Consider the following 27,259-nt stretch of genomic DNA (forward strand, 5'->3'; position numbering starts at 1 on the left):
AACCTGCATTATCTAAATAATTTTTTTGACCTGGATGAAAATATAGATATCCCTTCATGAGACTTGTAAGACCAACATTTTTATTTCGATCAATCTCAACACCATTCAATTCATATCGTATTTCTTCAAATAAATAGCATACGGCCATATTAACGAATCTTGATGTTGCTGCTACTGCATTTCCGTTAGATTTTGTAAATTTCCCCATAATATGAAGGGAACTTTTGCTTGGCAACAGACATAAATCTTGATGTTGAACTGAGATATGTATCTCATCATTATTATTATATGTTGTAGATGCATATGGTTGATGAGCATGCACCTCAATGTGTGCAATAGACTCATTAAATATGACACCTTTGCTTATTGCTAATTTTTCTTCTTCCAATATTACATTCAATCCTTAATGCATTAATTTTCAAGATAGATACTGGTAAATCTGATGTGTGAGTCAGTTTTGGAAAAATAACTCGTGGACTAAAGCCCAACAAACTACCAATAGAATCATGCGGTTTGAAATTTATTGTTGCATTTTCACTGTAAACTTCACTGTGTAGTTCATTATTATTGGGCTTAATAGAAATTGATAATTGAGTATCAGCTTTCTTCAAATAATTTACGATGTCTTCAATTTCATAGCTTCCTGTGAGTATTTTAATACTTTTATCTTTACCAGTGAGTGTATAATAAAATTTATAATTGCCGTTATCAATATTCGGAATGAAATTGAAGGTTAACAATTCCACAAGTCCTAGGGTATAGTTTTTAGATGATGATAACTCAATTGGCGGAAAATAAAACGCTTCTAGAATGGACGTTTGTCCAGACAATGTTAACGTGAGTGAATCATCTATGACTGATGCTTATGGGAAAGTGCATATTACTTTAATATTTTTCTACGTAAAAATTCTAAACACAAGTGTCCGCAATTATCTGTACTGTAATCTTGATGTTTTTCATGATTGTACAGTATTTTATTAACATTAAGATATTTCATAAGCTCATGTAGTGGCTGCAAATTGCCAAAACTGTCATAATATCTAACTTTATTACCACGTTTTTTATATGCCACCCAATGAGTTCCAGGTCCAGTTTTATCATCGAGATTAATAATTGCTGATTCATTTTTCCACGGTGAAGATTTTGGAAGATCATTTCGCATAAAAACACCACGAAAAAAAGGGTATTTTCATGATTTTTGCATATTTTTGAAGTTCAGTATCAGTCAGTGCACGATGGGGTAAATTTAAAAGTTTTTTTTTACCGGTTTCAAATACAATCCTAATCCTCTCTTGTGCGGTTTTAGACGTAGACCTTTACCCAAAGCTATTGCTTCCGTTTTCTCATTATGTCGTTTAGCTTCTTCTAATTGACATTTGGCGTCTCTAGCATCATTAATTGCTTTTGCAATGCCAGCAGCGCCACCTGCTACAGCACCAAATGCACTGAAACCTGCAAATAAAGGTATAAGAGGTAAAATACCTCGCAGTTTTGGCGGCATTGGTATAATACGTGGAATTTTGATTGTTTTCTTTCCACCAGCATCGCGAACAGTCTTTCGTGCAGCAGCTAATGCAGATTTGATAGGATCTGAACTGGAATTTAACATAAGCTTTGCTGAATTAACAACTTTTCGCAAATGTTTAACTCCCTTGTCAAGAACGACTAACTCGACACCTATAAAAGATGTAAATTTATAGCTAGAATTTCATTCTACATCAAGATGAAGTTCAATCAACAAGACATTAAGTTGCCTGTAATTAACTTTGACCTATCACGAGACACAAATATCAAACGTCACGGACAACTTTTACCAAATAGTGTCCGTGGTGTTATTTGTGGTCCATCAAATCGTGGAAAGACAAATACTCTTTTAGCACTTATTGTACATCCAAATGGCCTACGATTTGAAAATATTTATTTGTATTCAAAATCATTTAACCAACCTAAATATCAGTTTTTAAAAAAAATAATTGAACCAATTGAAGGTATTAAATTTTATGCTTTTAATGAGCATGAGGAAGTGGTGAAACCAGATGAATCAAAACCCAACTCAATTATGATTTTCGATGACGTAGCATGCAAAAAACAAGATAATATGCGAACCTATTTTTGTATGGGACGACATAGAGATATTGACTGCTTCTATCTTTGTCAAACTTATGCACGTATTCCTAAACATTTGGTGCGTGACAATACGAACTTTCTTGTACTATTCAGGCAAGATGACATGAATCTAAAACACATTTACGATGATCATGTAAATACTGACATGACTTATTCTCATTTTCGAGATATATGTTCAATGTACTGAAATAATGATAAATATGGCTTCTTGGAAATTGATAAAGACAGTGATCTTAATAATGGGCGATATAGAAGAGGATTTGATTGCTTCATAAGTATAAATTCACCGTGAATACATTAAATTATACATCATGTATGTGATTGTCAAAGTGTCAACATGAAAACTACGAAGCTACAACAAGAAAAAAAAATATTGCATCAAATAGCGAAAGTTAGTGATGCAATACGCCAAAAGCATAAGTTGATTAAACTTGGAAGAGATATGACCCAACAAACCATGAGTGAAAGATTTAAACCTATGGTGACTTCTCTTAAACAATTAGCTGATAAAACACTTATTAAAGAGGAACCTCAAGAAGTAAAAATAAAGAAAGAAGAACCTAAAGAAGAGCCTAAAGCAGAAGTTGAAAGCAAACAAGAAAGCCTTACACCTGATTATGAAATAACTGATGATGATTCTTATACAACAGCAACAATTACCCATCAAAGTACTCCTATTAAAGACATACCTGTAGTAAGGTATTTGAAGATGTTCGATTCTAAGCTCTTGTCCAAAAAATTAGATACAAAGTATGGCATACGAAAGTTAAAAGGTAATCGACTGATGATGGGTGATTCTGAAGTCAGGTTCGACAATAATTTTATTTATATTGGTGATAAAAAATACCATACTACTTCTGGTCTATTGGAATTATTATTTATGAATTCACCTGATCAATCAAAAATAACAAAAGAAGATGAAAACACTTATGGCAGAATTATCAGTATGACAAACGCCTATCGAAAGCATTATCTTCCTGACAGAAGTATCAGAGTAGATGAGAATTTAAAAAAATTCACCGACATAATCAGTAAATATATACCAAAAAGTGGAGAAAGTTTACCACAATATATGATTAAACATAAACAAAATCATCCTACCGATTATATTTGTTGGGATGATCCCAATGAACTTGTAGATCGACTTCGTTTACTTATTGCATCTCAAACTGCTGGAAATTTCAGTCATACTAACGAAATTTTATCAATTTTAGAGGAATTGCGTGAAGCTAAAATCATTTATCGATCTGATGTATTCTACACAGCTACTCATTCTTTGAAGAACTTTTGAAGTGAGAGGTTTAAAAATAAGTGTTGACGTTTTTGGACGACAATTAGCAAAAGATATTGTAAAAAGTGCTGTTCGTGGGCCTCCTGATGAAGGATTCAAATTAACTGTGGATCAACAGTTTGACATGGATAATAAGAGATTGTGTAATCTCGCTGAACCAGTAGATTTGAATGATGCAACATCATTAGGAGTAATTGAAAAAAAGATTACAATTTTAAAAAAATTTATTGAAATAGAATTACGTCTGTTACGCGAAACTGTAGCAAATTTAAGAAGAATTGTTGAAGAAAATAGAGAAAGAATCAAAATCATTAATCAAAAAAAAAATTAAAGGTATTAAATTTTATGCTTTTAATGAGCATGAGGAAGTGGTGAAACCAGATGAGGCAAAAACCAACTTAATTATGATTTTCGATGATGTAGCATGCGAAAAACAAGATATTATGCGAATCTATTTTTGTATGGGACGACATAGAGATATTGACTTCTTCTATCAATAAAAATTTTTATTGAAATAGAATTACGTCTGGAACGCAAAACTGTAGCAAATTCAAGAAAAATCATTGAAGAAAATAGAGAAAGAACCAAAATCATTGATGTTCAATTAGATCAGCATATTTAATTATCACAAGAACATCCTAAACGTCTGAAAGAAGAATTGAATGAAACAATTGAACTGCATGAGTCAGATCGATTACGTTTACTGAAAAAAGCAAATCGTAAACAAGCTAAAAATATTAAACAATTGGAAGAAAATATTCGGAAATATCTTGATCAGCAGCATCATGAGCAAGGAGAAAAAAATAATAACTGAAGAGCTGCATAGACCGGTCAGAAGAAATTATCAACGATGACATGTTGATATACGTGGGTTTGATGAAACTTAGCAAGCTGATCTAGTTGACATGACAGCATATAAATCTTATAATAAAGGTCATCAGTATTTATTGACTATTATTGATATTTTTTTAAAATACGCTTGGGCTGTGCCCACAAAATCTAAAAATGGTAAAGATGTAGCCCATGCAATGAAATCAATTCTATCACAAAAAAGAGTGCCAAAATTTTTGCATGTTGATAAAGGAAAAGAATTTTACAATAAAGAATTTGAAGCACTTATGAAACAATATAATATCAAAATGTATTCCACATTTAGTAATCTTAAGGCATCTATATGTAAACGATTTAATCGCACGTTAAAAAGTCAAATGTGGAAACAATTTACATTGCGAGGTAATTACCAGTGGATAGACATCTTACCAAAATATATGACATCATATAACAATAGCAAACATAGAACCATCAAAATAAACCGATTGATGTTACTTCAGCCAATAAGAAACAATTACGTCATACTATCTACAATAATAAACTTAAAGTTCAACAAAAAATAAAAAAGACTAAATTTAAGGTTGGGGACAAAGTACGCATAAGTAAATATAAGCATGTCTTTGAGAAGGGATACACCCCTAATTGGACAACTGAAATCTTTAATGTAAGTCAAGTATTGAACACTGATCCAGTAACCTACAAGCTTGTCGACTGTCAAGATCAACCGATTGAAGGAGGTTTTTATCAAGAAGAATTGACTAAGGTTCAATACCCTGATATTTATTTGGTAGAAAAAGTTCTGAAAAAACGTGGTAATCAAGCTTTTGTCAAGTGGTTAGGATTCGATGAAACACACGATAGCTGGATTAACATAAAAAAATTATAATGTCTCTAACTGATGAGTTAGAAACAATGACTGCCAAAATGTCTTTAGCTGAAGAGCTAGAAACAATGGCTGACAAAATGTATAGTGATGCTCAAAAATTACCACGTTATACAAAAGATAAAGCTGCTAATATTAAATGGATATCTTTAACTCATAAAGAACAACAACAAATTAAAAGAGAAAAAAAAATAATTAAACGTCTTGATAAAATTAATAAACGAATGTTAAAAGAAATTTAAAAAAATAAGACCAATAAGAATGAAGATGATTTTGTCATATTATTTGTAGAAGATGAGTTCAATACAAACTAATGTAAATAATTTATAATATTTTTTTTTTTATTAAATAAATTTTTTTTTTTTTCTTACAAATTATTTTTTTTATTTAACATAAACCTCATATTTAAAACAATTTATTTACACTATTTAGTATAAATTATAACCCCAAGAAAGTGTATCAGTTGTTTGTGCTAAAAGAACTCTTTTATTGTCTTCCCAACTTAATGCTAATTTTTGTCTACTAATTGTATGTACTTCATGTTTCTTGCTGACTATATGATATTCCGTTTTACATAATTTTTCATGATTAAGTAAGCATTTTTTGTAATCATCAAATGTTATAGATTTTATTGTTGCAGTTTTGACAACCTTTGCTTTACTATATTTGTCTTTTTTATTTTTAACTTTAAATGTGTACATTTTTGCTTTTAGACCAATGAATTCCGTCATTATTTCACCTTTATTTTCATCTTTTATAAGGCCTACAATTTTTTTATTAACTAATGGAATATTAAAACAGTTATTCGGTGGATGGTCTGAGGTGTCAAATTTATGTATATCATCTTTGATGCAATCATAGATATCAGCATTGAGAAATTGATAAATTAAACTATCTGTATCTGTGTATAATAATTTTACCTGATTGTCTGTAAATTGTCTATTAATTAAATTGTAATGGAAGTCATAAATAAACATTTTTGAAAGATCTAAAACTACAAATCCTACGTATATCGGCTTATTGAAATATATATTTTTTCGCTCCAATTCTATTATTACCATGTCATTGTCAAAAATTATACTATTGTGGAATTTTGGAGAGGCAATGAGATTTTTTGCACCATACCGACCTTCCCACTGTGTAACTAACTTTACATCTTTATACTTCCGAACGTTTTCCATTGTTTTTCCGTAAACTGCATTATTCATTAATTTATATGAATTCTTTTCAAAATCATTTTTAGATTTTTTTCGTAAATCTGTATTCAGATCTACATACTTCTTCATCCATGGTGATTGATTAAATTTAAGGCTCTATGGATTTTGGTTACAATCATTCCTAAATCGAGACATTGTTTTAAATTTCTGTAGTGAATCACATATTCAAGTTTAGGTAATAATGTCGTCATAAGTTTGCTGCTATTGCTGTTTGGAGGTTTACGGTGTTCAGGACACAATGGCAAATCTTTATGATGCTCGTGTAAGATTTTTGGATACTCTAAATCAACCTCGAAAATGTAACCAACTGGAGAATCATTGGAGATATTTTTAATTATTTCACAGATATTAGAAATATTGATGTCATCTTTCACCCATTCAAATGATCCAGTTGGTAGGTACTCACTCATTGCTGCTCTATACAAATTATTTACATCAAAATACATGAGATATGATATATTTTCATTGGGGTTATAATCATTACACATATACGGGTTATTTGCTCTTGCATATCTATTTGAACACTGTGCCACTCCTCCTCTAATACCTTTTTCTATGAAATTAAGCATTTCCACATTGTCCAAGAGTTTGAGTTCAATTTCTGTATATTTCAACATAGCATCAAAAGCTAATCCAGGTGCAGTGTAGTAATGTAACGGATCAAGCTCATAAGTAGAGATACAACTTTGTCTAAAATTTTGAAAAATGTCTGCTAACAGAAGAACGTCTGTTTTTAAATATAAATCTGAATATTCACCGAGGGTGTTTGGTTGAAATTGATCCCAAACGTGGCGTGCATGTTGGTAATCGTCATCGGAAATGGCCGAATCGTTGAGTTTCGAATAGAATTTTGTTTTGTCAGGTAGTTGTCATTCGTCAAGTTTTTCCCAACTGTCAATACATTCATATGGGAAAACACCTTTACGAGTTACTAACTGAAATTTATCTGGCTCGTGATAGAAACTTTTGGTAATTGATTTTGCGTTATTATCCAAAAATGATGCAAGTTTCTCAATACTATTGCTCATGAATCGGAAAGAATCAATAAATCGTAATTTAACAAATATTTCTTTTTTTCTTTTTTCGTGGGAAATTTTCTGATCAACTGTTTTTGTAAATGCTATGTATTTTTCTTTATTGACAGGTAATAATCCCATATAACCTTTAAATGATGGAGCTAATGATTTAATAAAAAAATGTGAGTCATATCCTGAGAGGTTATGAAAAATGACTGGAATTATGCATGAATTTTGATAATTTAAATTACAATCAACATGAGCAGCGCCTCGATAATTGCCTGTAAAGTGACAGTGAACATGTACTTTCGTTTCATCATGTAAAAATGGTTTATTACAAATGTGACAGATTTTTGCATTACGAAAATCGTTCAACTGTCGGGATGTTAATGGTTTCATTGGTACTACGTTTTCTAGGTAAGTTTTGACAGTTTCAGCTTTTTTTTCAACTCAGTCATGAACCAGTTTATACAATTAACGTTACGTTTAAGATTAAATCGACATTTTGAATTGTCATATGTACAGTGCATATAATAGGCTACACTACATGGAATATGCTTTTGATTACCTTCATTATCAGGTTCAAGAATACTCTCAAGATCGGCATAGATAGCAAATGGCACAGGCTCTTTAAAATAAAAATTTTTAAATTTTATTTTAACACCTTTTTCCGAAAGTGAAATTCGCGTATCGTTCATATTGATACAATCTTTTTGATGATTTTTATATGATTTTTATATCTTAAAGTGATTTAAACATCTATCACATAAGAATAGTTTGTGTGCATTTTTAGAAATTTGATTTCCAACTAATCTTGAAAGATCCTTTATCAGACAAAAATGAAAAACTGGATAAATATTATTATTTTCATCACCTACTTCTACTCTACTTTGTATCATTAACAGGTGAATACATGGCTCATCTACTTTATAATATTTACTTTAATATAACGGAATAATTTCACAATTATTATCTAAACCATACGTACAGTCATGTAAACCATTCACATTTATTGCTAAATCGTTGAGTTTTTCAAATTTTGGAACATCATGTAAGGTTGTGGGACAGTTGATACCCTCACATTTTAACACACTTTTGTAATCAGGATATGAACTTGTTCTTGTTGAATTTACAAAAACAGGATAAAGAGCTGCAGTAACAGCCCAAAAGGAACAACATTGATCGTTGTTTTTAATATTTAGTACTGCTTTTTTTTGTTGTATAAATTTTGGTAGAGGTATAAATGTAGATTGTCCAGCTAATAGAGGTTGATAACGATTTATTTTGACTTGCAGATATTCAATTTCTACAAGTGACCAACCAGAATCTCGTTCTTGAAAATCCTCGACTTTAGTTAGTAGTTTGTCAACAACATTTTTCAGAAAATGTTTTTTTATGTCTGTTGACGGCAAAATTGCTTCATTTTGAACATTAAAGTACTTAATTTCTACAACTGTTCCATCATTTGTTTGATTACTGAATTTACAAGCAAGGACAAAGTTCACTTTTAAATTTCCCTCACTTGTTACTATATCTGTCAACTTTTCGGTAATCCGCTTTCTAGGGTCCAATAAGAAGTCTCGTAAATTTAAATGTTGCAAGTTAATGACAACACCAGTGCGAATTCGATTTTAGAAAATGTTTTCCAAATCTTTCCATCGAATCAATTGTTCTGTTGATTGAAGGCTTCCTCCAACGATTGAATGATTTATAAACTTTTCATGTAATGTTGCGAGTGCTGCAATTATCGATTGAATTCGTTGTTTTTCACCAACCGATAAACCACTCGATTGCAAATGTCTGTTTAATGTAGTAATATTGTCACTACTAATTCGCACGCACTTATCAATGATTTCACTAGATTCATGATTCAAAGATGGTAGAAGAGTATAAGCCTCCTCCATCATTTTAATTGAATCAGAATAATAGTTTAATGCACTCATTTCTTTCGACTATACTAGACAAACTTCAGAATTACAATGATGAAAAAGCGTGTTTGAAAAGATTGATATAGGATTTTGGATGACCTTGTAATGTGGTGCCATAATCCGAAAAAATTTCTTGAAAGTTCGAGAATATCAATTACCAAGTTAACCGTCATTAAATAACGATTTTCTTAAAATGTAGAAAGGGGAAATATATAAATCAAAAGAACAATAATTTCAATATTTATTGTATTCATTATTTTTGTAACATGAAAATTTTTTTTTAGATTACATTGATTATCGTAAGATTTACATTTCATCAATTGTATTCATTATATTTTTTTGTTTGACATGTAAAATTTTAGATTACATTTCATCATCAACTATGAATTCAAAAGAATTGTTAGCTCCACCATGGTACAACCATGATAATCTGTTGTCAACGGCCAACTCAACCAATTTTTCAAATTCTTTATGATTTTCCAAAATTTTCACCGTTCTTGGAGGTAAAAATATTATGTAGCTATTTTTAACTGTTGCCACAACTTTTGTTCCATACACAGTTTCAAGTTCTTTTAAACCAGTAATTTTATACGTTTTAGACGGTTTTAATGTATCCATCTTGTTGGTTGGTAAGTACGTCTCACACTTGGCAATTTTATTTACTCTTGATAGATCCATTTTTACTGTTTTGAATTATGTATAACAATGTATTTCTCACAGTTTCAATTGATCAGTGATTTTAAACATGAGTTGCATGGGTATAAATACAATTCATCCCCTCCAAAACAAAGATTCCAGAATGTTTCAATTTTTGATGCAATCATAAATTAAAACATGCATAAAAAAAACGTTTGCATAATGTTTTATCATCATCCCCCGCTGAAAACTTCCAGAACATGTCAAGGCTGTGAATCAGCCCTGAGATCATTTAAATTTTTGCTTGATTTTTCAAAAAAAAAAATATAGGGGTTGGCATGATGTTTCATCATCGTTCTTGCTGAAAATTTCAGACTATCGAAAATTACATGTAATGAAAAAAAATATAATTTTATAGACAATCGTTGTAGTGATCAAAAAATAAAATTAGATGTTATAATTTTAAAGTGGGGATAAACATATAAATAGATGATTTACCAAAAAACTTTTCAGTTGGGTTTTACATTTTGGCATGTATACAAATTTTTGAGCGCATCATGGAAATGATATTGGATGTTCAAGGTTTCAAGCAGCCAAATAATCAGTTTTTAGTGAAAGAATTAGCGACTATTACAATCCAAAATAATAGTAATGGTATGGAAGACATTTCAGTGATAATTTTTAAACCGCCATATCAGTGGGAAAATTTACCTGAAAAATATGAATGCATAAATTCATGGCTGATACGTAATTATCATGGCATTCCATGGAAATCTGGAACAATACCATATGATAAACTTCCATACATTCTTCGTGTACTTGTTAAAGATCGAGACCGTATTTACGTGAAAGGAGATGAAAAGAAAAAATGGTTAAAAAGTTTAATTGACAACTCAAAAGTTGTAATTAATTTGGATGAGCTTGGATGTCCTTTGCTACATGTTCTGGATATAAATCATCTAAGAGATTGTGGGGTGCATAATAGAGAAAATACAAAATGTGCAGAAAAGAATGTAAAAATTCTAATAGCATGGTATATGGTGAATTTTCATGAAAAAACGCCATTTGAAAAGTCATTCAAATTGTATTGTTTATTAAAAAATATAACAAAAATGTCAAGTGAAGATATTGCTTGTCTTCCAAAGTATTTTTTCTTAAAGAATTCATTGTATTGATTGTAAAAAAGAAGAATTCATTCATTCAAATACATAAAATGAAAATGTATAATTTTTATTTCTTAAATAAAAATTCTTTCTCAAGATAAAAATCTTATTATTATTGTTAAAGAAGTCATTTAATGTAGATAATTATAAATCATAGTTCAGAAAATATAAAATGAAAAAAGATAATAATTTTTCGTTTCAATAATTCTTTTACATTTAAAATACGTTTAGTTATGATTACTCATACAGTAAATAAAATATTTCAATTGATTATTCATAATATGTATTCTGTCTTACTTCAATAAGTAACAGAGAATAAGAGTATAAACAAAGTGAAAAAGAGATAAGGGTGAGGAAAATATGATGCAGTCGACCGACTGAGTCATACGTTAACGTTTCTAAATGAAATAAAATAAGTCGATTATTTTTCCACACATGGCCCTTTCAACTCTTGCATGAATCAAAGCTTCTTAGCGGAGAATAAAAGTATAGACAAAATGAGGAAGCGGTGGCGGAGCGAGGAAAAGAAGATAGCAGAGGCATGAGCGACAAAGAAAACACGTTTCATTAAAAATCCAATCGAAAAAATATGTGTCTAAAATTATTTATCCATAGTAGAGATCGTTTACAAACTATTTTAATAATTAAAAAGAAAAAAATGTCATTTCTAAATTTTTTTAGTGAGAATTTTTTCTTGTTGTCAAATTCTTTTCTTTATCTGTCATTTGATGCTGAGTGATGTGATCAAGGCCTCTCTATATAGATTTAAATCAATATCGTTCAATGATTTTTTCACCATTGGCCTCTTTGAAAAATATAAACATTTAGCCATGGTGTATGATGCATAGGACAAAATATTTAGTTCATTTTCGACAGCCAAACTGATCAAACCATACCAAGTAAGTAGTGACTTTTGCTTCATTCAAGTATAAAAAGTATGTTTTTTTTTTAATTTTTTATGCATTAATATGATTATTTATTGAGTGTAATTGTGAATTTCATGAATTGTTAAATGATAATTTATCGAGTAAGAGAATTTTTCTTTTTTAAGTTTGAAAACAATCTATCATAATCGTTATTACTTTTTAGAAAAAGATGTGCACTTTTATTTTTCCGGAGGCCTGGTTCGATCTACCGATCACCCTCCTAGAAATTATTATTCTAATAACTCTTGAAGATCATTGGGAAGAGACGGCAGGGATAGAAGGCGCTACCCTTACACTTTGTGGCGTAACGGCTACCTGCCTAACGTTCCCCGGTAACGTCATATGGTTCCGGATAGAAGGAGACATCTCCGTCGTGCCACCACCTCTAAGCCAGGAAATCATCACTGTCGAAGACAGTAATAGTGAGGTAGAAGTTCTACCTCCTCCTCCAGCGACTGTGTCATCGGAGGATAGTGAGGTAGAATTTCTACCTCCTTCACCTCCAACAATTGATGACGATGATAATTATGATAATGATGATTCCACTGACTATGATGATGGTTATGATACTGTAGGTCTTGTTTTATGATTAGTTTTTCTAGTTTTACTTATATGAAAAAAGTTATTAAAGGAAATAATTTTGATTACAACAGGTAGATTAATGCTACTTGGGAACCATCATTCGAGGGATCATTATTTTTTTACTCTAAAACCTTTTCCCAATCATCTAACATCCTTGAGACACATCACCGCCATTTTTTTTTCTACGGTTATTTTTTTGCTGATAATTATAATATTATCGCTGAAGATAATTTATCACCAATCAGCATCGGTAAAAAGAAATCGCTGCCGATAATTTATCAGTGTCGATAACTTATCACGGTCGGTAACTTATCGTCAAAGTTATCGCGGTCGGTAATTGGTGCGGATCAGAACCCACTTTTTTGACTTGGCCGGTATTGCAGAGTGATCCAGAACCGGCTCTGCTTATCTACTACGGATATAACAACTGTAACGTTATGCCAATGAAATTATAAAATGTATACCAAAAAAATACCATCAAAAGTATTACATTGCATAAAAGTAACTACTGTTATATTACTTTGTTACGCTCACGTTATATAGCAGTTATACTACATATACATAACTAACATTGACACAACATGTTATGTGTATGTGATATAACAGTAAAGTTCGGTGTTTACTGGGATGCAACATGCAAATTTGATAGAGTTTGCCATAATGTATGTTTTTTTTAATCTTAAAAAGTAAAGACAATTAATCAATGCAAAATTGGTTTACATGTTTGGCAAGAATGTAGCTTTCGATAAAAAAAAACGCTGAAAAGTTTATTTGTTGATGAACTACGATTAATTGTTTAAAGAATATTGGTACTTTCGACATAAACAATTGAATATCTCGAGAACCATTAGTCGCGGAGAGTTGAGACTCGTCTCATTGTTTTTCTTGTAAAAATCTCAAAAAATGATACGCATCATGTCTCGATCTCCGATGCGCTTTTTTCAAGATTTTTAACATGAAACAAGCTATTTTTTTATAAACAAAAAAGCACATTTTGCCTTGTGTTTATGGTCTGCCGATGATTGGCCTAAAGTCAGATTTTTGACTGGCCCATCATCAAAGAATAATCGGGTAGCCATGATAAATGATAAATTATATTTGAAGTTATGAAAGCTCGGCAACCAGACATTAACCATTGATAAACCAATTCCGGCCAGCTAATCATTAGCCAATTAGAATTTTTTTTCATTCTTTGCAGTAAAAATTGACAAATAATTATTATCTTTATTTAATTTTTTTTCTTTATTGTTATATTTTGTTAAGGAAATTGTGGGAATTTTCCCTATCACAACACTCTGGTTTTCCATTTATGGTTTATAGATATTCCAGCAGCTGAGCTCAAGTTTGTATAGTTCGTTGTTCCCAGGTCCAATCCTAAATGACTGCCCTATTTATTTTTCTACATTATTACGAGTTACAACTCACAAATGACGACACAAAACATCTCTCACCATAAAAATTAATCGAAGTACTGACGTCTGTCGAAAAGTTACTTCTAGTTTTTTTTTTAAATTTGAATTGATAAACAATTTCTGTAATTCATTATGTCTAAAGACTATTATAGAGTGAAAAAATGTCGGTTTTTTAAAAAACACAGTGTTGAAAGTAGTGTAAGTGTAAGTCTGGAAAATAGTTTAGATAGTACAACAGTTCGAAGTGATGATACTAATGACATTAATCCTGTAAATAATATTAATAATGATGTAAATAGTGATGATAGTTCAAATGCTGTATATTATGTAAATAGTAAAAATAGTATAAATTTAAACAGAAATAATGGTTTAATTGATCGTGAAAATGAACCAAGTAATACGTCTTCAATTGAGAGAGAAATTAACAGAAGTGCTAATATCAATGCCAACGATGAAAATATTTCCTTTGAAGATAATGATAATTTGAACCTACTGTTCGAAGACAAAATTCGACAATGGACTTCAAAAAATTTAGATACTCTTCGATTAAAAGTAGTGTCTGAGTTGTTGGTAATATTAAGAGAAGCGGGGTATTCATCGTTACCAAAGACTGCCGAAGCACTGCTCAATACTAACCACAAACGTATCCTTGAAGTAATGACAAGCAATAAAGAGACCAATGGTGGGTATATTTATCTAGGTATTGACAATGTACTAAAAAATATTGTAAAATAAGACCTAATAACAACTTCGGCAAATTAATAAATAAAGAAAAATGTTTATCAAAGATTAATAGCAATTAATAAGAAAGAAAGAATCCGTGCGGTCAACTCAAGTCTCAGTCAAAAACTGGAGATAAACAAACTCTCCCCTCGTTGCTATAAACAATCTAATCTTCAAGCAATCGTCGTTAACTAACAAACTGTGGTTAGTCTAATAGTCATTAGATGGCGACATACAAATATTTTACAATATTATTTCACCGAGTATTTTTATAGAGGAAACAATTTCTGTACTTATCCACATAATACTTTACAAATGCAACTTTGGCCAATCAGAGTCATTGGCCATACACCATGATAATTATATTACTCAACCATTTGCAGTTGCTCTTTATTGTGGAGATTCGAAACCGCTAAATAGTCGAGATTTTTTGAATGATTTTATTAACGAAGCAAAACAATTAATTGAAGATGGTATTACTTTGCATATGAAAAAATATAATTTTGAGATAATTGCATTCATAGCAGATGAACCAGCACGATCTTCTATTTAATGTTGCAAGCCACCAGGAAGCTTTTACGCGTGTAAAAGGGTATAACGAAAGGTCAATCAGTGAGTTGCGGACGAAGCAATCGTTTTGACCTACTACCTATTTCTGATCCAATTAAATCCGTTGTCTTAGATTCGATGCATGTTTTATATTTAAGTGTAGGGAAAACTTTTGTGAAATTTTGGTTAAAACAAAAAAGCAGTGCACGTCTAAAAAAGGCACAAATTATTGAGCTTCGACTAGCCTTACTCTTCATAACTCCATATGTACCGTGTGAATTCCAAAGAAAACAATTCAACATCAATATCATTACAAGAAGAAAAGCAACACAATATCGATTTTTTTATTGTATTGTGGTGCTATATTTTTAAAAGATCTATTGTCTAAAGAGCGATATAAACATATTTGCCTGTTGATAACATCATGTCGTCTTTTACATAGTAAAGATCAGACGATTAGTCATAATAATTATGCAAAAGGATTGTTGAGAATATTTTCCCTTCTATTATTATCCTTGTATGATGAAAAAGCACAGGTCTTGAGCATGCACGACTTGATTCACATTTCCAATGATGTCATTAATTTAGAATTACCATTGAGCACAATTTCAGCATTCTGGGGTGCAAACTTTATTGGAACATGTAAAAAACTTGTTGCATCACCATACAAGCCATTGGCCCAAATTGCAAATAGATTATTTGAACTGGAGAGTAGTGATAAGTGTAAAATAAGAGTAAAATGAACAATAAATGAATGTATCATTACAAATACCATGCCTGTAAATTACGGGGGAACGGAATATGTAAACATCTCATCTTTCAGCATCAATAATTGTACTATTAAATGTACTCATCCTGATAATGGCGTTAAAATGACAACCGGTGAAATATTTATTGTTGATAAAATTTTATTAGTGAAAAAAGAACAAAAAAAGCTTGTAATATAAACGATATTTATATCATCGGACGACAGTTGCTCAATGTTAAAGAAATATTTAATTAGCCTACACCGTCTACAGATATTGGAATGTGTACAGAAGAGAAATTTTCTGAATGTACAGAAAGACGAGAAGCAAATGACATTAAAAATAAGTGTGCAGTGATTATTTCTAAAAATTTAATTCATGTGATTTCATTACTTCATCAGTAATATATTATAAATGTTTGATTATATTTGAAAGAATGAAAATTTTCCCTGCAAATAAAACATGTAATATTTTTGACGAATATTTTTTATCGTTTAAATGTGCTAGTGTATTTTATTTTGAGTGTTATTGTTTTGATTCGTAGAACTGAATATATCTTAAATTTGTGATCTGTAGTATCTTGTGTGTGTGTGTGTGTGTTTTTGTGTATACTTCGCATCCACAACAGTTGAATACGACACGATATTTCTTGATCGTTACAAATATCAGTCAAGTGAGCTCTTAGTATCGATGTGATTAGTGTAGAGACTGCAACATCGAGATTTTTTAGTGATTTTTTTGTATCTTCAATTCACATTAATGGTAAGTACATCAATTTTAATTGTAATCAACCACAGTATGTGTTTTTGTACTGTGAATTAAGTATGTTGGCAGCTTAAAAAATACTTTAGAAAAAAACAAAGTATTTTTTTTTTCGTGAAGCGAGATATAAATTTTACAATTTTTTTTAATACGATTAGAGAAAGTTTAACGTATAGACTATGTTTGATTTTCAAATCATTTAAATATTTATTCAGATGAGTGATGAAGAAAATCGTCCACTTTATGCTGTCGTACTATTTCTGCCAAGAAAAGTAGATGAACTGAACGACATCGACCTAGTGCCATATTCATGGATTTCAACAAAAAAACATTTATATTGTTGGTATCCAGAACCTGATGAATATGATGAGATTAATGGGTGGCTCGAATCTTTACGAAAACCAAAGAAATCATGGACTCAATTTCCTATCGAAATTGTGTGCATAGCACGTAAGTTCAGATGTTTTTTTTTATTTAACTATGTTAAAAATTTTTAATCAAAGTTTTTTCTGACCTTTTCATTTCTTCTTACTTTTTTTGGTTTTATTTCAAAATAGCACGTATAAATAACTCATTTTATATCTTTCACTGATCATTAAAACAACAACAGATAATTTGGAACAAGGGAAACGCCGAGCAGAGCGACCCAAGAAAACTGCAAAAGTTGAGAGTACTGACTGTGACAACCCTGATAAAGCGACGGAGAATATTGTGCAGATATTCCGTGGAAAGTCATTGAAAAAACAATTAGACGACGTTCAGCCTACGTCAAAAAGATCTTCTCATATAAAACCACCAGAAAAATCGATTCAAAAATGTGTACAGCCTCAGGACTCGATTCGGACGCGTGATTCAATTAGCTTAAAGGATGCACTCCCTTGTAAGTTGGTTGTATTATTGTATGAGATACAAGAAAAGTTATAGACTCTGAAATAAGATATAAAAATTGTTACATGTTTCAGCAGAAGATAACGTTTTTGAAATTTTTTCATGTTACAGTATCTAACATAGAAATGATCAGAAATGAATTAAAGCAGCATAGTGAGATAATAAACGAAAAACTGGATGTAATGAAGGCCAGTATCAGCTACGATTTAGAAAAAAAGTTTGAAGATTTAAAAAAATACCTTATTGCACATCAATCAGGAAGTGCACCACCAGTTACTAATTTGTCAACTGCAAGTGAAGGGTTCAAAAGCATATTGCCAGCGGACGACCTTGAAAGCTTTGAAAGTTTTGAAAATTCTCTGACTAAAACTGCAGCAAAAGATAAATTAAAAAATTATTATCAAGTTTTGAGTTTCGGAGAGACTGATCTGACAAAATGCATCAGTAAAATGATGTCTGCAACAATTACAAAAAGTATCCAGCTGCTATACTCAGGATCAGGAGAATCAATTCATGGTTCAGCAAAGAAGAGCTTCAGCAATACTTTAGCTTCAACTAATACTTTTACCTGTTTGCAAGGTATCTAATGTTTTCATACAAATTTTTTGTAAGTTTCTTTCTGGAATATAGATAACATTTAAAAATTTCTTTTTACAGATATAATTTTCGAGAAGTTTAGTAATTCTCAGGAGAGTAAAAGTATACCGGGCAAAGCGGAAAAATGGCTTGCTGGAGCAAAGGATAGATATGGTGGACGATAAGAGCATAGTGGTGCCAATAAAAAATAATGAATACATTAATTATTATGTTGATCTTCCTTTGTATGATTATTTACACTTAATGAATTAATATAATTCTCAATAAATAAAAGCACATAAAAATTTATGTTAGAAAATGTTACTCCTATTGGACAAACCCCCAGCCCGAGCAAATATATATAAAATTTTATTGCCTGGGTTTTTTCTTAATCCTCGCTCATCCTAGGACATCACGGCACACTGCCAACTGCGAGAAATCCTTTTAACATAAGGCGCGCACATGAAAATTATTCAGTTTTTTTTCCCAAACTGTTTTTATTACTACTATTCCCTTTTTTATGTCACCCCCTTCCACAATCCTATCAACAAATCAAAATTGTTGATAAACTAAGACCTACTTTTGCTGATCATCGTCCTAGCGTCCTGTGACGCAGTCTGGCAGTCTTATGTTGACACCAAGTAGAGCACACATCAATTTGAAGTCAGTGAGTTCCTCTGTTCTTTCCTGATCATACCAATAGTGCTATCATTGACTTATCTCAGGCCATCTCTTGAAGTCAACATCCTTGTTGGCTTGCTGGGATCCAATCTGTCAACAGTCTCATCTACTTGAACCAGCAAGTTATCATATTCATCCATGTAAGTTGATCACCCACTCATCCTAGTATTTACTTCGTTAATCCTCTCTCATTTACCGATCTTCATACTCTTTATCTCGTTCAACTTATCTGTATAATAACCAATGTAATTTAAATAAATAAACAAAACGGGAAAAGTTCATTATGAATTCAATCGGGTTTAACTTTAATTGTATTCAAAAAAAGGTTCCCCATTGATCCATCCCCTTTAAATCCTTAACAATTTATAATGAAAAAATTTTAGCTGATCCATTCCCCATTCATTGTCCAGTATTAGGCCATTTATTGCCCATATAAGCCAGTGCAAAGAATATATAAAAATTTAATAACTAGCCAGCAATGGCCCAATTGCTCTTTAGATAATCGGCCAATTATCATATTTAATCATTGAGCCAGCATTATCATCCACATTTAAACCAATTATGAGCCCTGTGTGATTGCCAACAGATGGCCAGTTGTTTTTAATAGGCATCAATTGATGGCCCAATTTTGGGCCAGTTTAGAAATTCTGTATGGGTTGTTCCTATAATGTAATCTTTTAGTTTCTCACACTTTCGATATGACTCTGTAGTATAGCGAAAACTATTAACAATTATTCTTTTAAATACTGTACATAGTCCATCGCGATTTACTAAAGCTTTCTCTCCAACATCAAGTTCATCATCTTTTCCCTTACCAGTCAATATAACATCTTCAATTTTCAGAAAATTTTTCAACTTTCTAGATAGTGTTCGCTTACAGAATAATTCAAAATTTTTACTTTCATTAGATATTGCTGTTAACGACATGAGCGATTTCTTAAAAAAATATTTTTTAGTAATCTGTGGCATGACTTGTGCTGGACTCTTTCTGAATTCTAAAAGCATTCGGTTTTCGTTCTCGAAACAAAATGCATTATGCGTATATAATAGACCCCAATTGGTAACACTATTATATAAATGAAGTAAAAGATGGACGTTATCAGTCATTGATGATATATGAAAATATATCTGATATTGACCAACACATTTTACTAGTAATTCATCTGTAGTATCAATCATATCATGAGACAAGTTTTCGGATAATAATAAATTTATGGGCTGTTACGCCGTGGATAGGATTCAGGATTTCAGTCAATTTTTACGCACACAAATTTATTGTCACTCTCAAAACTTTATTACACTAGATGTTTAACATTAGAGATTATTATCGTTCACGATAATATATTGTTTTAATCACTTCTATTTTGTGATCGAATATTCTTAACTTTTTAACAATTTTGTAATTCTTATCTTTTATAATGAATCGAGAAAACTCTCTAAATTCTTGGTTCTACTTCTGTGAAGGTTTTCTAAGACTAACTGAAAATGATTAAAATACAAAAGTAGTTCTTCACAAAAAGATTACGATGCTTGAGAAAAATAAGTAAGAGAGTTGCACTAAGTCTTGAGACAGAAGAGTAAGAATATTTATGTCAGCGTAATTTTGATATATCAATGGTATGAGATAGCTATGGCTTAACAGGACGAAACAAGTAAGGTTAAATGATGCAAAGATTTTTTACTTAAAATACCCTCCGAACAAAGTAATGAATAAAATAGTAACCATGATCGCCACTCCGAAGCTTTCCATTTTTTTCTCTCTTCTATTTTTCTTTGTGCTCGAATGATACAGGACAGATATTTAATTGATAAGAGACGTCGATTAACTCGTTGTACATTTGTTGGATCTCCAATATAATAATCCGCTTTGACGGAAAATAATATGTCTGTATGCTGTTCAATAACTCCAAAAAAAACCGCATGCATATAGTCAGGAATCATCCCATGAACTAGATCAAAATATTGCAGATTCATTAAAGTTAAAGGTCCTTTTACACCATCTATATCTTCTTTTGATCGATTCTCTTTTGTCATATCTATCATTGCATGTATTATGGACTCACTATCACGATCTTCAGGTACTTCAGGTATTGTAGAAATTTGATTACACCGTTGGCTTATTCACCAAGATACTTGCAAAATGTACATAATTTTTTTCGAATAAGTTCGAAGTTTTGTAGTCAATTTCAGTTAGTCGGAAATAGGGTTAGTAGTGGTAGGTAATAAAACGTTTCGATTTTTGTAGTCGGAAATAGGTCTACCTGACATTCTTGTGGACTGTACTTTATAACTTTTTCAAATATATTCCTAATATATAGAGAATAAGAAAAGTTTTTCTTTCAATTTTATCAACATTTCAGTTCGTGTATTAATTTTTAACTTCTTAGTGCGTTCGGAATTTTATTTTGCCTCGATTATCTCAAGATCCAAAGATGATATTGACATAGTACTGGCATTAGACGAGTAATCACATAACTCAGAACTGATTAAACTTCAAGCAAAATCGATTCAGCCGTTTTGGGTTAGATGAAAAAACCAAACAAAGGCAAACTAGCTGAATTTTAAAACTGATGGAATGTTATATTTTTCCCACCAATTCCCACTGAGAAGTAAGTCATGTGATCATTACGGGTCGCACCTACACCACTTTTTAAAATTTCTTTTTATCCAAAAATCTTATTAAATTATAGAAATTAAATAAAGACATTTCAGTGGCCGGATATAGGACACTTTCGTACGCATAAAATATAGAAATTTAGACAGAGCTCAGTGGATTATTGGGAACTTTTATAGACGTAAAAAAATACTTACTTTAGAAAGGTGTCAAGAGTGTTCGATTATTGATTATATACTTTATATTAATTGTATTCATTATTTAGTGATCTTCACAATTAAAAAATATATCTCTTTTTTCGGGTATTGTGCTCTATGAATATACCTGTCTCTTTGACTACCAGTGGAGGCTTCTAACCGCAGAAGTGTTACAATCTGAAATTTTTTTTTGTATTAATTTGTAATAAAAGAAGGGTAATAAGATTGTATGAGATACGTAAACTAGAAAAAAAGTGTAATGTCCATAAAAACCAGGAAAGGAATCATACCCCGTAAATTATGATGAGAGCTAGAGAAAGGGAAAGTGCCTGACGGATGGAGGCTCCTTAAAGAAATAAAGAGTATGCATGAGGGGGGAACAAACATGCGTGAAAAAGCGGGGCTAAAATAATCATCCTAAACTGTGGTTCTACCACAAAGGCTTAGACAGAGAAACAATAGTTACTATTAATTGATGCCGAGCCAATCACTTTAACTTAGCGAAATCTCTCGAACGCATAGGCTTCGTAGACAACACTACTGCAAGTGTGGGAAGAGCGTGAAGAGCCTAGACCATATCTTGTGACAGTGAGGAATTTATGTTAATGAACGCAGCATTCTTCTCAGCAAATTAGAAAAAAAAATAGGTCCGAGCACACTTTGTTTGTGCTAACACGACGAACTTCCCATTAGTAATTGTTTATAACAAATTTAAATAGTCATAATCAATGATTGTTAAAAACATCCAAGTCTATGTGATATTTAATCATTAAATAAAATTTTTAATTGTTTATAACAAATTCATATTGTTATAAACAATGCGTAATTGTTAAGAGTCATATTTGGTTGTAAACAATAATGTCTAGTCAATATCGACTTTATTTTCAAATGAAATTGTTATTGTTTGGCTTAAAAGTATTTTAAATAGCTTATCTTTTCATTTTGTTATTATTTATTTTGTTATAAAAAAAACGGCTTCATCGAATTCGTTCAAATTTTTTTCAGATCTTCTTTATAATAATATCTTTCGAATTAATTTTGGTTGAAGTCGATATCTCAATTCGTTCTTGAGATATCGAAAACGAGAAAATGCTGACGTCCGTACATACATGTAACTCGTTACAATTTTTTAGCAGCAAGTCAAATCATAGTAATGAGGCGGAATTATACATTCTTACAATATATACGAAAAGACTGGATTTGTATATTTACGAGCGATGCTACCGGTAAGAGTTAGTATGTGTCATGCAGAATTTGTTTATTGATGTTTTTTTGAAAATGTATTTAATAAAAATTTGAAATACCTACTTATAATTTTTTATAAAGCACAATAAAATTAGCGCGGGCAAATTTAATATAAGAAATATTGTAGTTAAGAATCGAGTCAAACAAATTTATCGGGCTCTTAATGTCGATCATCGATATCAACTATTCCTTTTTTTGTACTGATATTGAAAGAACTTTTAAATTTCTTTGGGATAAGGGAACTTTGTGAAAACAATCAAGTCTTTTTCAAAAACTTCCTCTCTAAAGGTTTCACTTATCAGTGGAAATATTACTGGCTTCTTCAGTGACTATTTATAAAATTAGGTAATTAACAATAATATTCATTTTGATTGAAAAATATCAGTGCTCTGCAGTGGTCTGGGTGCGACCCGAAAGGTCCACACGACCAACTTTCTAGTGGAAAAAATGAAAAACCACCTCGAATAGAACCCGTTTCCATTCTTCATAATAAATGAGTGTGTTTTTATTCATTTGATATGGTTAGTTACTTCATTTGAGTAAAAGAAAAAATTGTGCGTTAGAAGAATTCAAATATACCTCATAGATCCTTTTTTTCATTATTTACAACAAATTTCATTGTTATACACGAAAAAAGTATGTTTTCATTTATTTGATACGGTTGGTAATATTTTTTTAGTAAAAGAAAAAATTATGCGTTAAAAGTACTCATATATATATAGAATGGGTCCCTATTTTTATTGTTTATAACGATTTAAAATTTTTTATTTAATTATTACCATGATCAATAATCATTTGTTAGTAACAATGTTCAATTGTTATGGACACAATTCCATATTATTAACAATTATTATTGACTATCATAGCATCTTTAATGCTGTTTTCTCAATCCTGACACGAGTTCAAAATTCTTTCATTGCTGATTTCGGTTTTTAAAGTTTTTTGTCGATGAAATATTGTCATCATATTTTCATACAAGTATTCTAATCATTTAATATTTGTATTTTTTAAAAGATTTTTAAACTGTGTCTAAAAAATAGTATAATTTATAAATTGCAAAATTCAGGTCGTTTTCCATTTTTCCTAGTTTTTGGTTCTGCAAAAAAATGGCGGACCAATTTTATTGAAAATCTGATCATTTCTAAGTTACGTAATTACGCGTTGAATCAAATCGGTTCCACGTCAATATCAAGGTTTCAACTTCAACTGATTTGCTTTAACGAATAAAGGAAATGCACTACGATTAGTAATATTTACAAACGGAGATAATACTGCTGAGGCGTTTATTGTTGCTGATAAAGATATTATAGTGTCTATTTCTGATCCAGAAACCTGTACATCAATCAGTAGACTACTATGCATGCCACAGAGAATTTTCTTCGGCTTATCAGGGTATATTTGAGTATTAAACCCATAAGGTGTTTGATGCTTTATTGAAAACTAATTGAAGAGTTGCAAAATATAAACGAAAGGTTGACAAATGCTTGAATAAATTGAAATAAATTTTTGTTGACTTCAGACAGTGGTTTTCTCATTATTCTACCTCTATTAGTTTTTTCTTCATTGGTTTGCTAAAAATATTTGCACGTAAATGTGGAATTAGTTATCAACGGATTTCTAAAAATTGCCATTTTAATAGTCTATACGTTGCATCAATATTCCGATAAATATATTAATCTATTTAGTTGATAAGCATTCGATTATTACGTCAAAATCGGTAACGTAACCATCATCTTTGTCAAGGAAAACATCGTTTCCATTATTTAAACAATTAGTATCTGCTTCCATTGATTCATTTCCAATTACTTTCTCTTCTAATACCATATAATCATCCTCAACTTCTACCCTTTGTTTACTAGTTCCTGCTTTTTCTAATCGCATTAATTCATCATCTCCTTCTGATGTTGTTAAATTATTTTTTTTTGTCGTTTCTATGCATACTTTATGATGAAAACGTTCGAAATCATTTCTTTCTTTACTTCTGTTTTTTTGCGTATTCACGCGAGCGTTTCCTATATCCTTTATGCTAAGCTACTATTCTTCTTGATGGTTCTTTTTCACTATGGCTTTCATTTTTTTTTTCTTTCCTAAACAAATTAAAATTTTAATTCAACGATTATCAATTACATCGTCTGAAAAGTTACTTTTCAAAAGACATTCATTTCATTTCTAGTCTTTATTTTATTTATTTTTTTTTAGGTCGGAAACACTGTGATCTTTATTTATTTATTAAAATGCAGCTGAAATCTATACGCAACTTAAAACACTATTCCGAAATAGAGTACAGAGTGGCAAACATGATTATTAGTCCAGTCAAGTTAGACCTGAAATGGCAATTTTCAACCTCGGTCAAACTTGGCTGGAATATTCCAAGGCATGCGAGATTTGAGTATGGATAGTTTTAAGGGGGTTGCGAACCCACCGTCAGGGTGGAATTGCTCCGAAAGCCCTTTTTTTAACGTTTCTAGCGAAAACTACAATAGATATCGAAAAATGTTTTAGGCAAAAGTTGTAGATAATATGATAATCTACAACTTTTGCACAAAACATTCTTTCGCTTCAATTACAGTTATGGCGAAAAATGACTTCAAAGTTGCAAATTTTTTAAATTGGAAATTTTTTTTTTCATTAATTTATTTACGAGGAAACGAAAAGTCTTTTACCGTTTTTCGAATTTCGCGAACTTCAAAAGTTGGGAAAAATTGGGGTGCTGAGGGACCGGCACTAAGCACTCTTCGCACTCATTGAGAGTTTTTAGGCACGATAAACGTGCTTGAAGAAATTAAAATATAAACAAACCCATAGAAAAGAAAGGCCGCGTTTTGTTTATCTATTAAAAAGGAAAGAAAAAGAAGCTGACGTCACAAGGTCAGCATTCTCAAAGTATCAAATAAAAATTGAGTTATTACTCGAACCAGAGGTTTGAGAGAAACACTCGCATAAAATACTCTATATCACTTTTAAAAGAAACCAAAAATAGAATATTCGGTAATTAATTCTTAATTAACTCAGAATAAAAAACTGAATCGATAAAAAATCATTTATTTTTGGTCGAATCGATTTTTGCTTACACTCAATTATTTAAATTGAAATTTGAAAAAAAATTCTTATATTATAAAAAAAAAAATTCCCTTTGATTTAAGTATGAAAAGAATTTTTTTAATACATTTCTTTCTTTATAACCAGATTAATATTTCGATTTTTAATTTATTTTCATTAGTTTTTTATTGAAATTAAGTCTGCCCATGAGATTTTTCCTTTTATTTCCGCCATAAAAGGTATGAAATTCTCATCTATTCCAAGTCTGTTCGACTGAGTTTTTTTAACTCTCCAGTGGGAAGTTATAGTAATGGGTCCGATTTTGCGAATCCCGAATTTTGACATATCTCCACGTTTTAAGGTCTCCAGAGTCGAATACGATCGTTTTCCAGTGGAAGTCTGTGTGTGTGTGTATGTACGTATGTGCGTTCAGAATTATTGTTCGCTTCGATTATCTCGAGAACAAAAAATGATATCGACGTGGAACCGATTTGATTCAACGCGTAATTACGTAACTTAGAAATGATCAGATTTTCAATAAAATTGGTCCGCCATTTTTTTGCAGAACCAAAAACTAGGAAAAATGGAAAACGACCTGAATTTTGCAATTTATAAATTATACTATTTTTTAGACACAGTTTAAAAATCTTTTAAAAAATACAAATATTAAATGATTAGAATACTTGTATGAAAATATGATGACAATATTTCATCGACAAAAAACTTTAAAAACCGAAATCAGCAATGAAAGAATTTTGAACTCGTGTCAGGATTGAGAAAACAGCATTAAAGATGCTATGATAGTCAATAATAATTGTTAATAATATGGAATTGTGTCCATAACAATTGAACATTGTTACTAACAAATGATTATTGATCATGGTAATAATTAAATAAAAAATTTTAAATCGTTATAAACAATAAAAATAGGGACCCATTCTATATATATATGAGTACTTTTAACGCATAATTTTTTCTTTTACTAAAAAAATATTACCAACCGTATCAAATAAATGAAAACATACTTTTTTCGTGTATAACAATGAAATTTGTTGTAAATAATGAAAAAAAGGATCTATGAGGTATATTTGAATTCTTCTAACGCACAATTTTTTCTTTTACTCAAATGAAGTAACTAACCATATCAAATGAATAAAAACACACTCATTTATTATGAAGAATGGAAACGGGTTCTATTCGAGGTGGTTTTTCATTTTTTCCACTGGA

At 30.8% G+C, this 27,259-nt stretch overlaps 1 protein-coding gene and 2 pseudogenes across 1 annotated transcript; 1 reads left to right on the forward strand and 2 right to left on the reverse strand.

Annotated features, from left to right (window-relative positions):
* Window positions 1–27,259, reverse strand: part of LOC118070412 (fatty-acid amide hydrolase 2-like) — a 104,452-nt pseudogene that overhangs the window by 65,028 nt on the left and 12,165 nt on the right.
* Window positions 8,289–9,508, reverse strand: LOC118070410 (uncharacterized; annotated as a pseudogene).
* Window positions 16,708–18,441, forward strand: LOC118070404 (uncharacterized). Its single transcript, XM_035088992.1, has 5 exons — window positions 16,708–16,792; window positions 17,008–17,242; window positions 17,403–17,672; window positions 17,792–18,259; window positions 18,338–18,441. The coding sequence occupies exons 1-5, from the start codon at window positions 16,790–16,792 to the stop codon at window positions 18,439–18,441; spliced, it is 1,080 nt and encodes a 359-aa protein (XP_034944883.1). The 5' UTR covers window positions 16,708–16,789.

This window comes from Chelonus insularis, unplaced genomic scaffold (genome assembly GCF_013357705.1).
Source record: "Chelonus insularis isolate UGA/USDA-ARS -01 unplaced genomic scaffold, ASM1335770v1 contig_57_pilon, whole genome shotgun sequence".
Classification (NCBI taxonomy): domain Eukaryota; kingdom Metazoa; phylum Arthropoda; class Insecta; order Hymenoptera; family Braconidae; genus Chelonus; species Chelonus insularis.

Excerpts from the sequence above, each read along its gene's own strand:
- LOC118070404 (XM_035088992.1), top strand. Across the intron at positions 17,243-17,402 it reads CGAAATTGTGTGCATAGCAC|ATAATTTGGAACAAGGGAAA; the intron begins GTAAGTTCAGAT and ends AAACAACAACAG. Across the intron at positions 18,260-18,337 it reads TACTTTTACCTGTTTGCAAG|ATATAATTTTCGAGAAGTTT; the intron begins GTATCTAATGTT and ends TTCTTTTTACAG.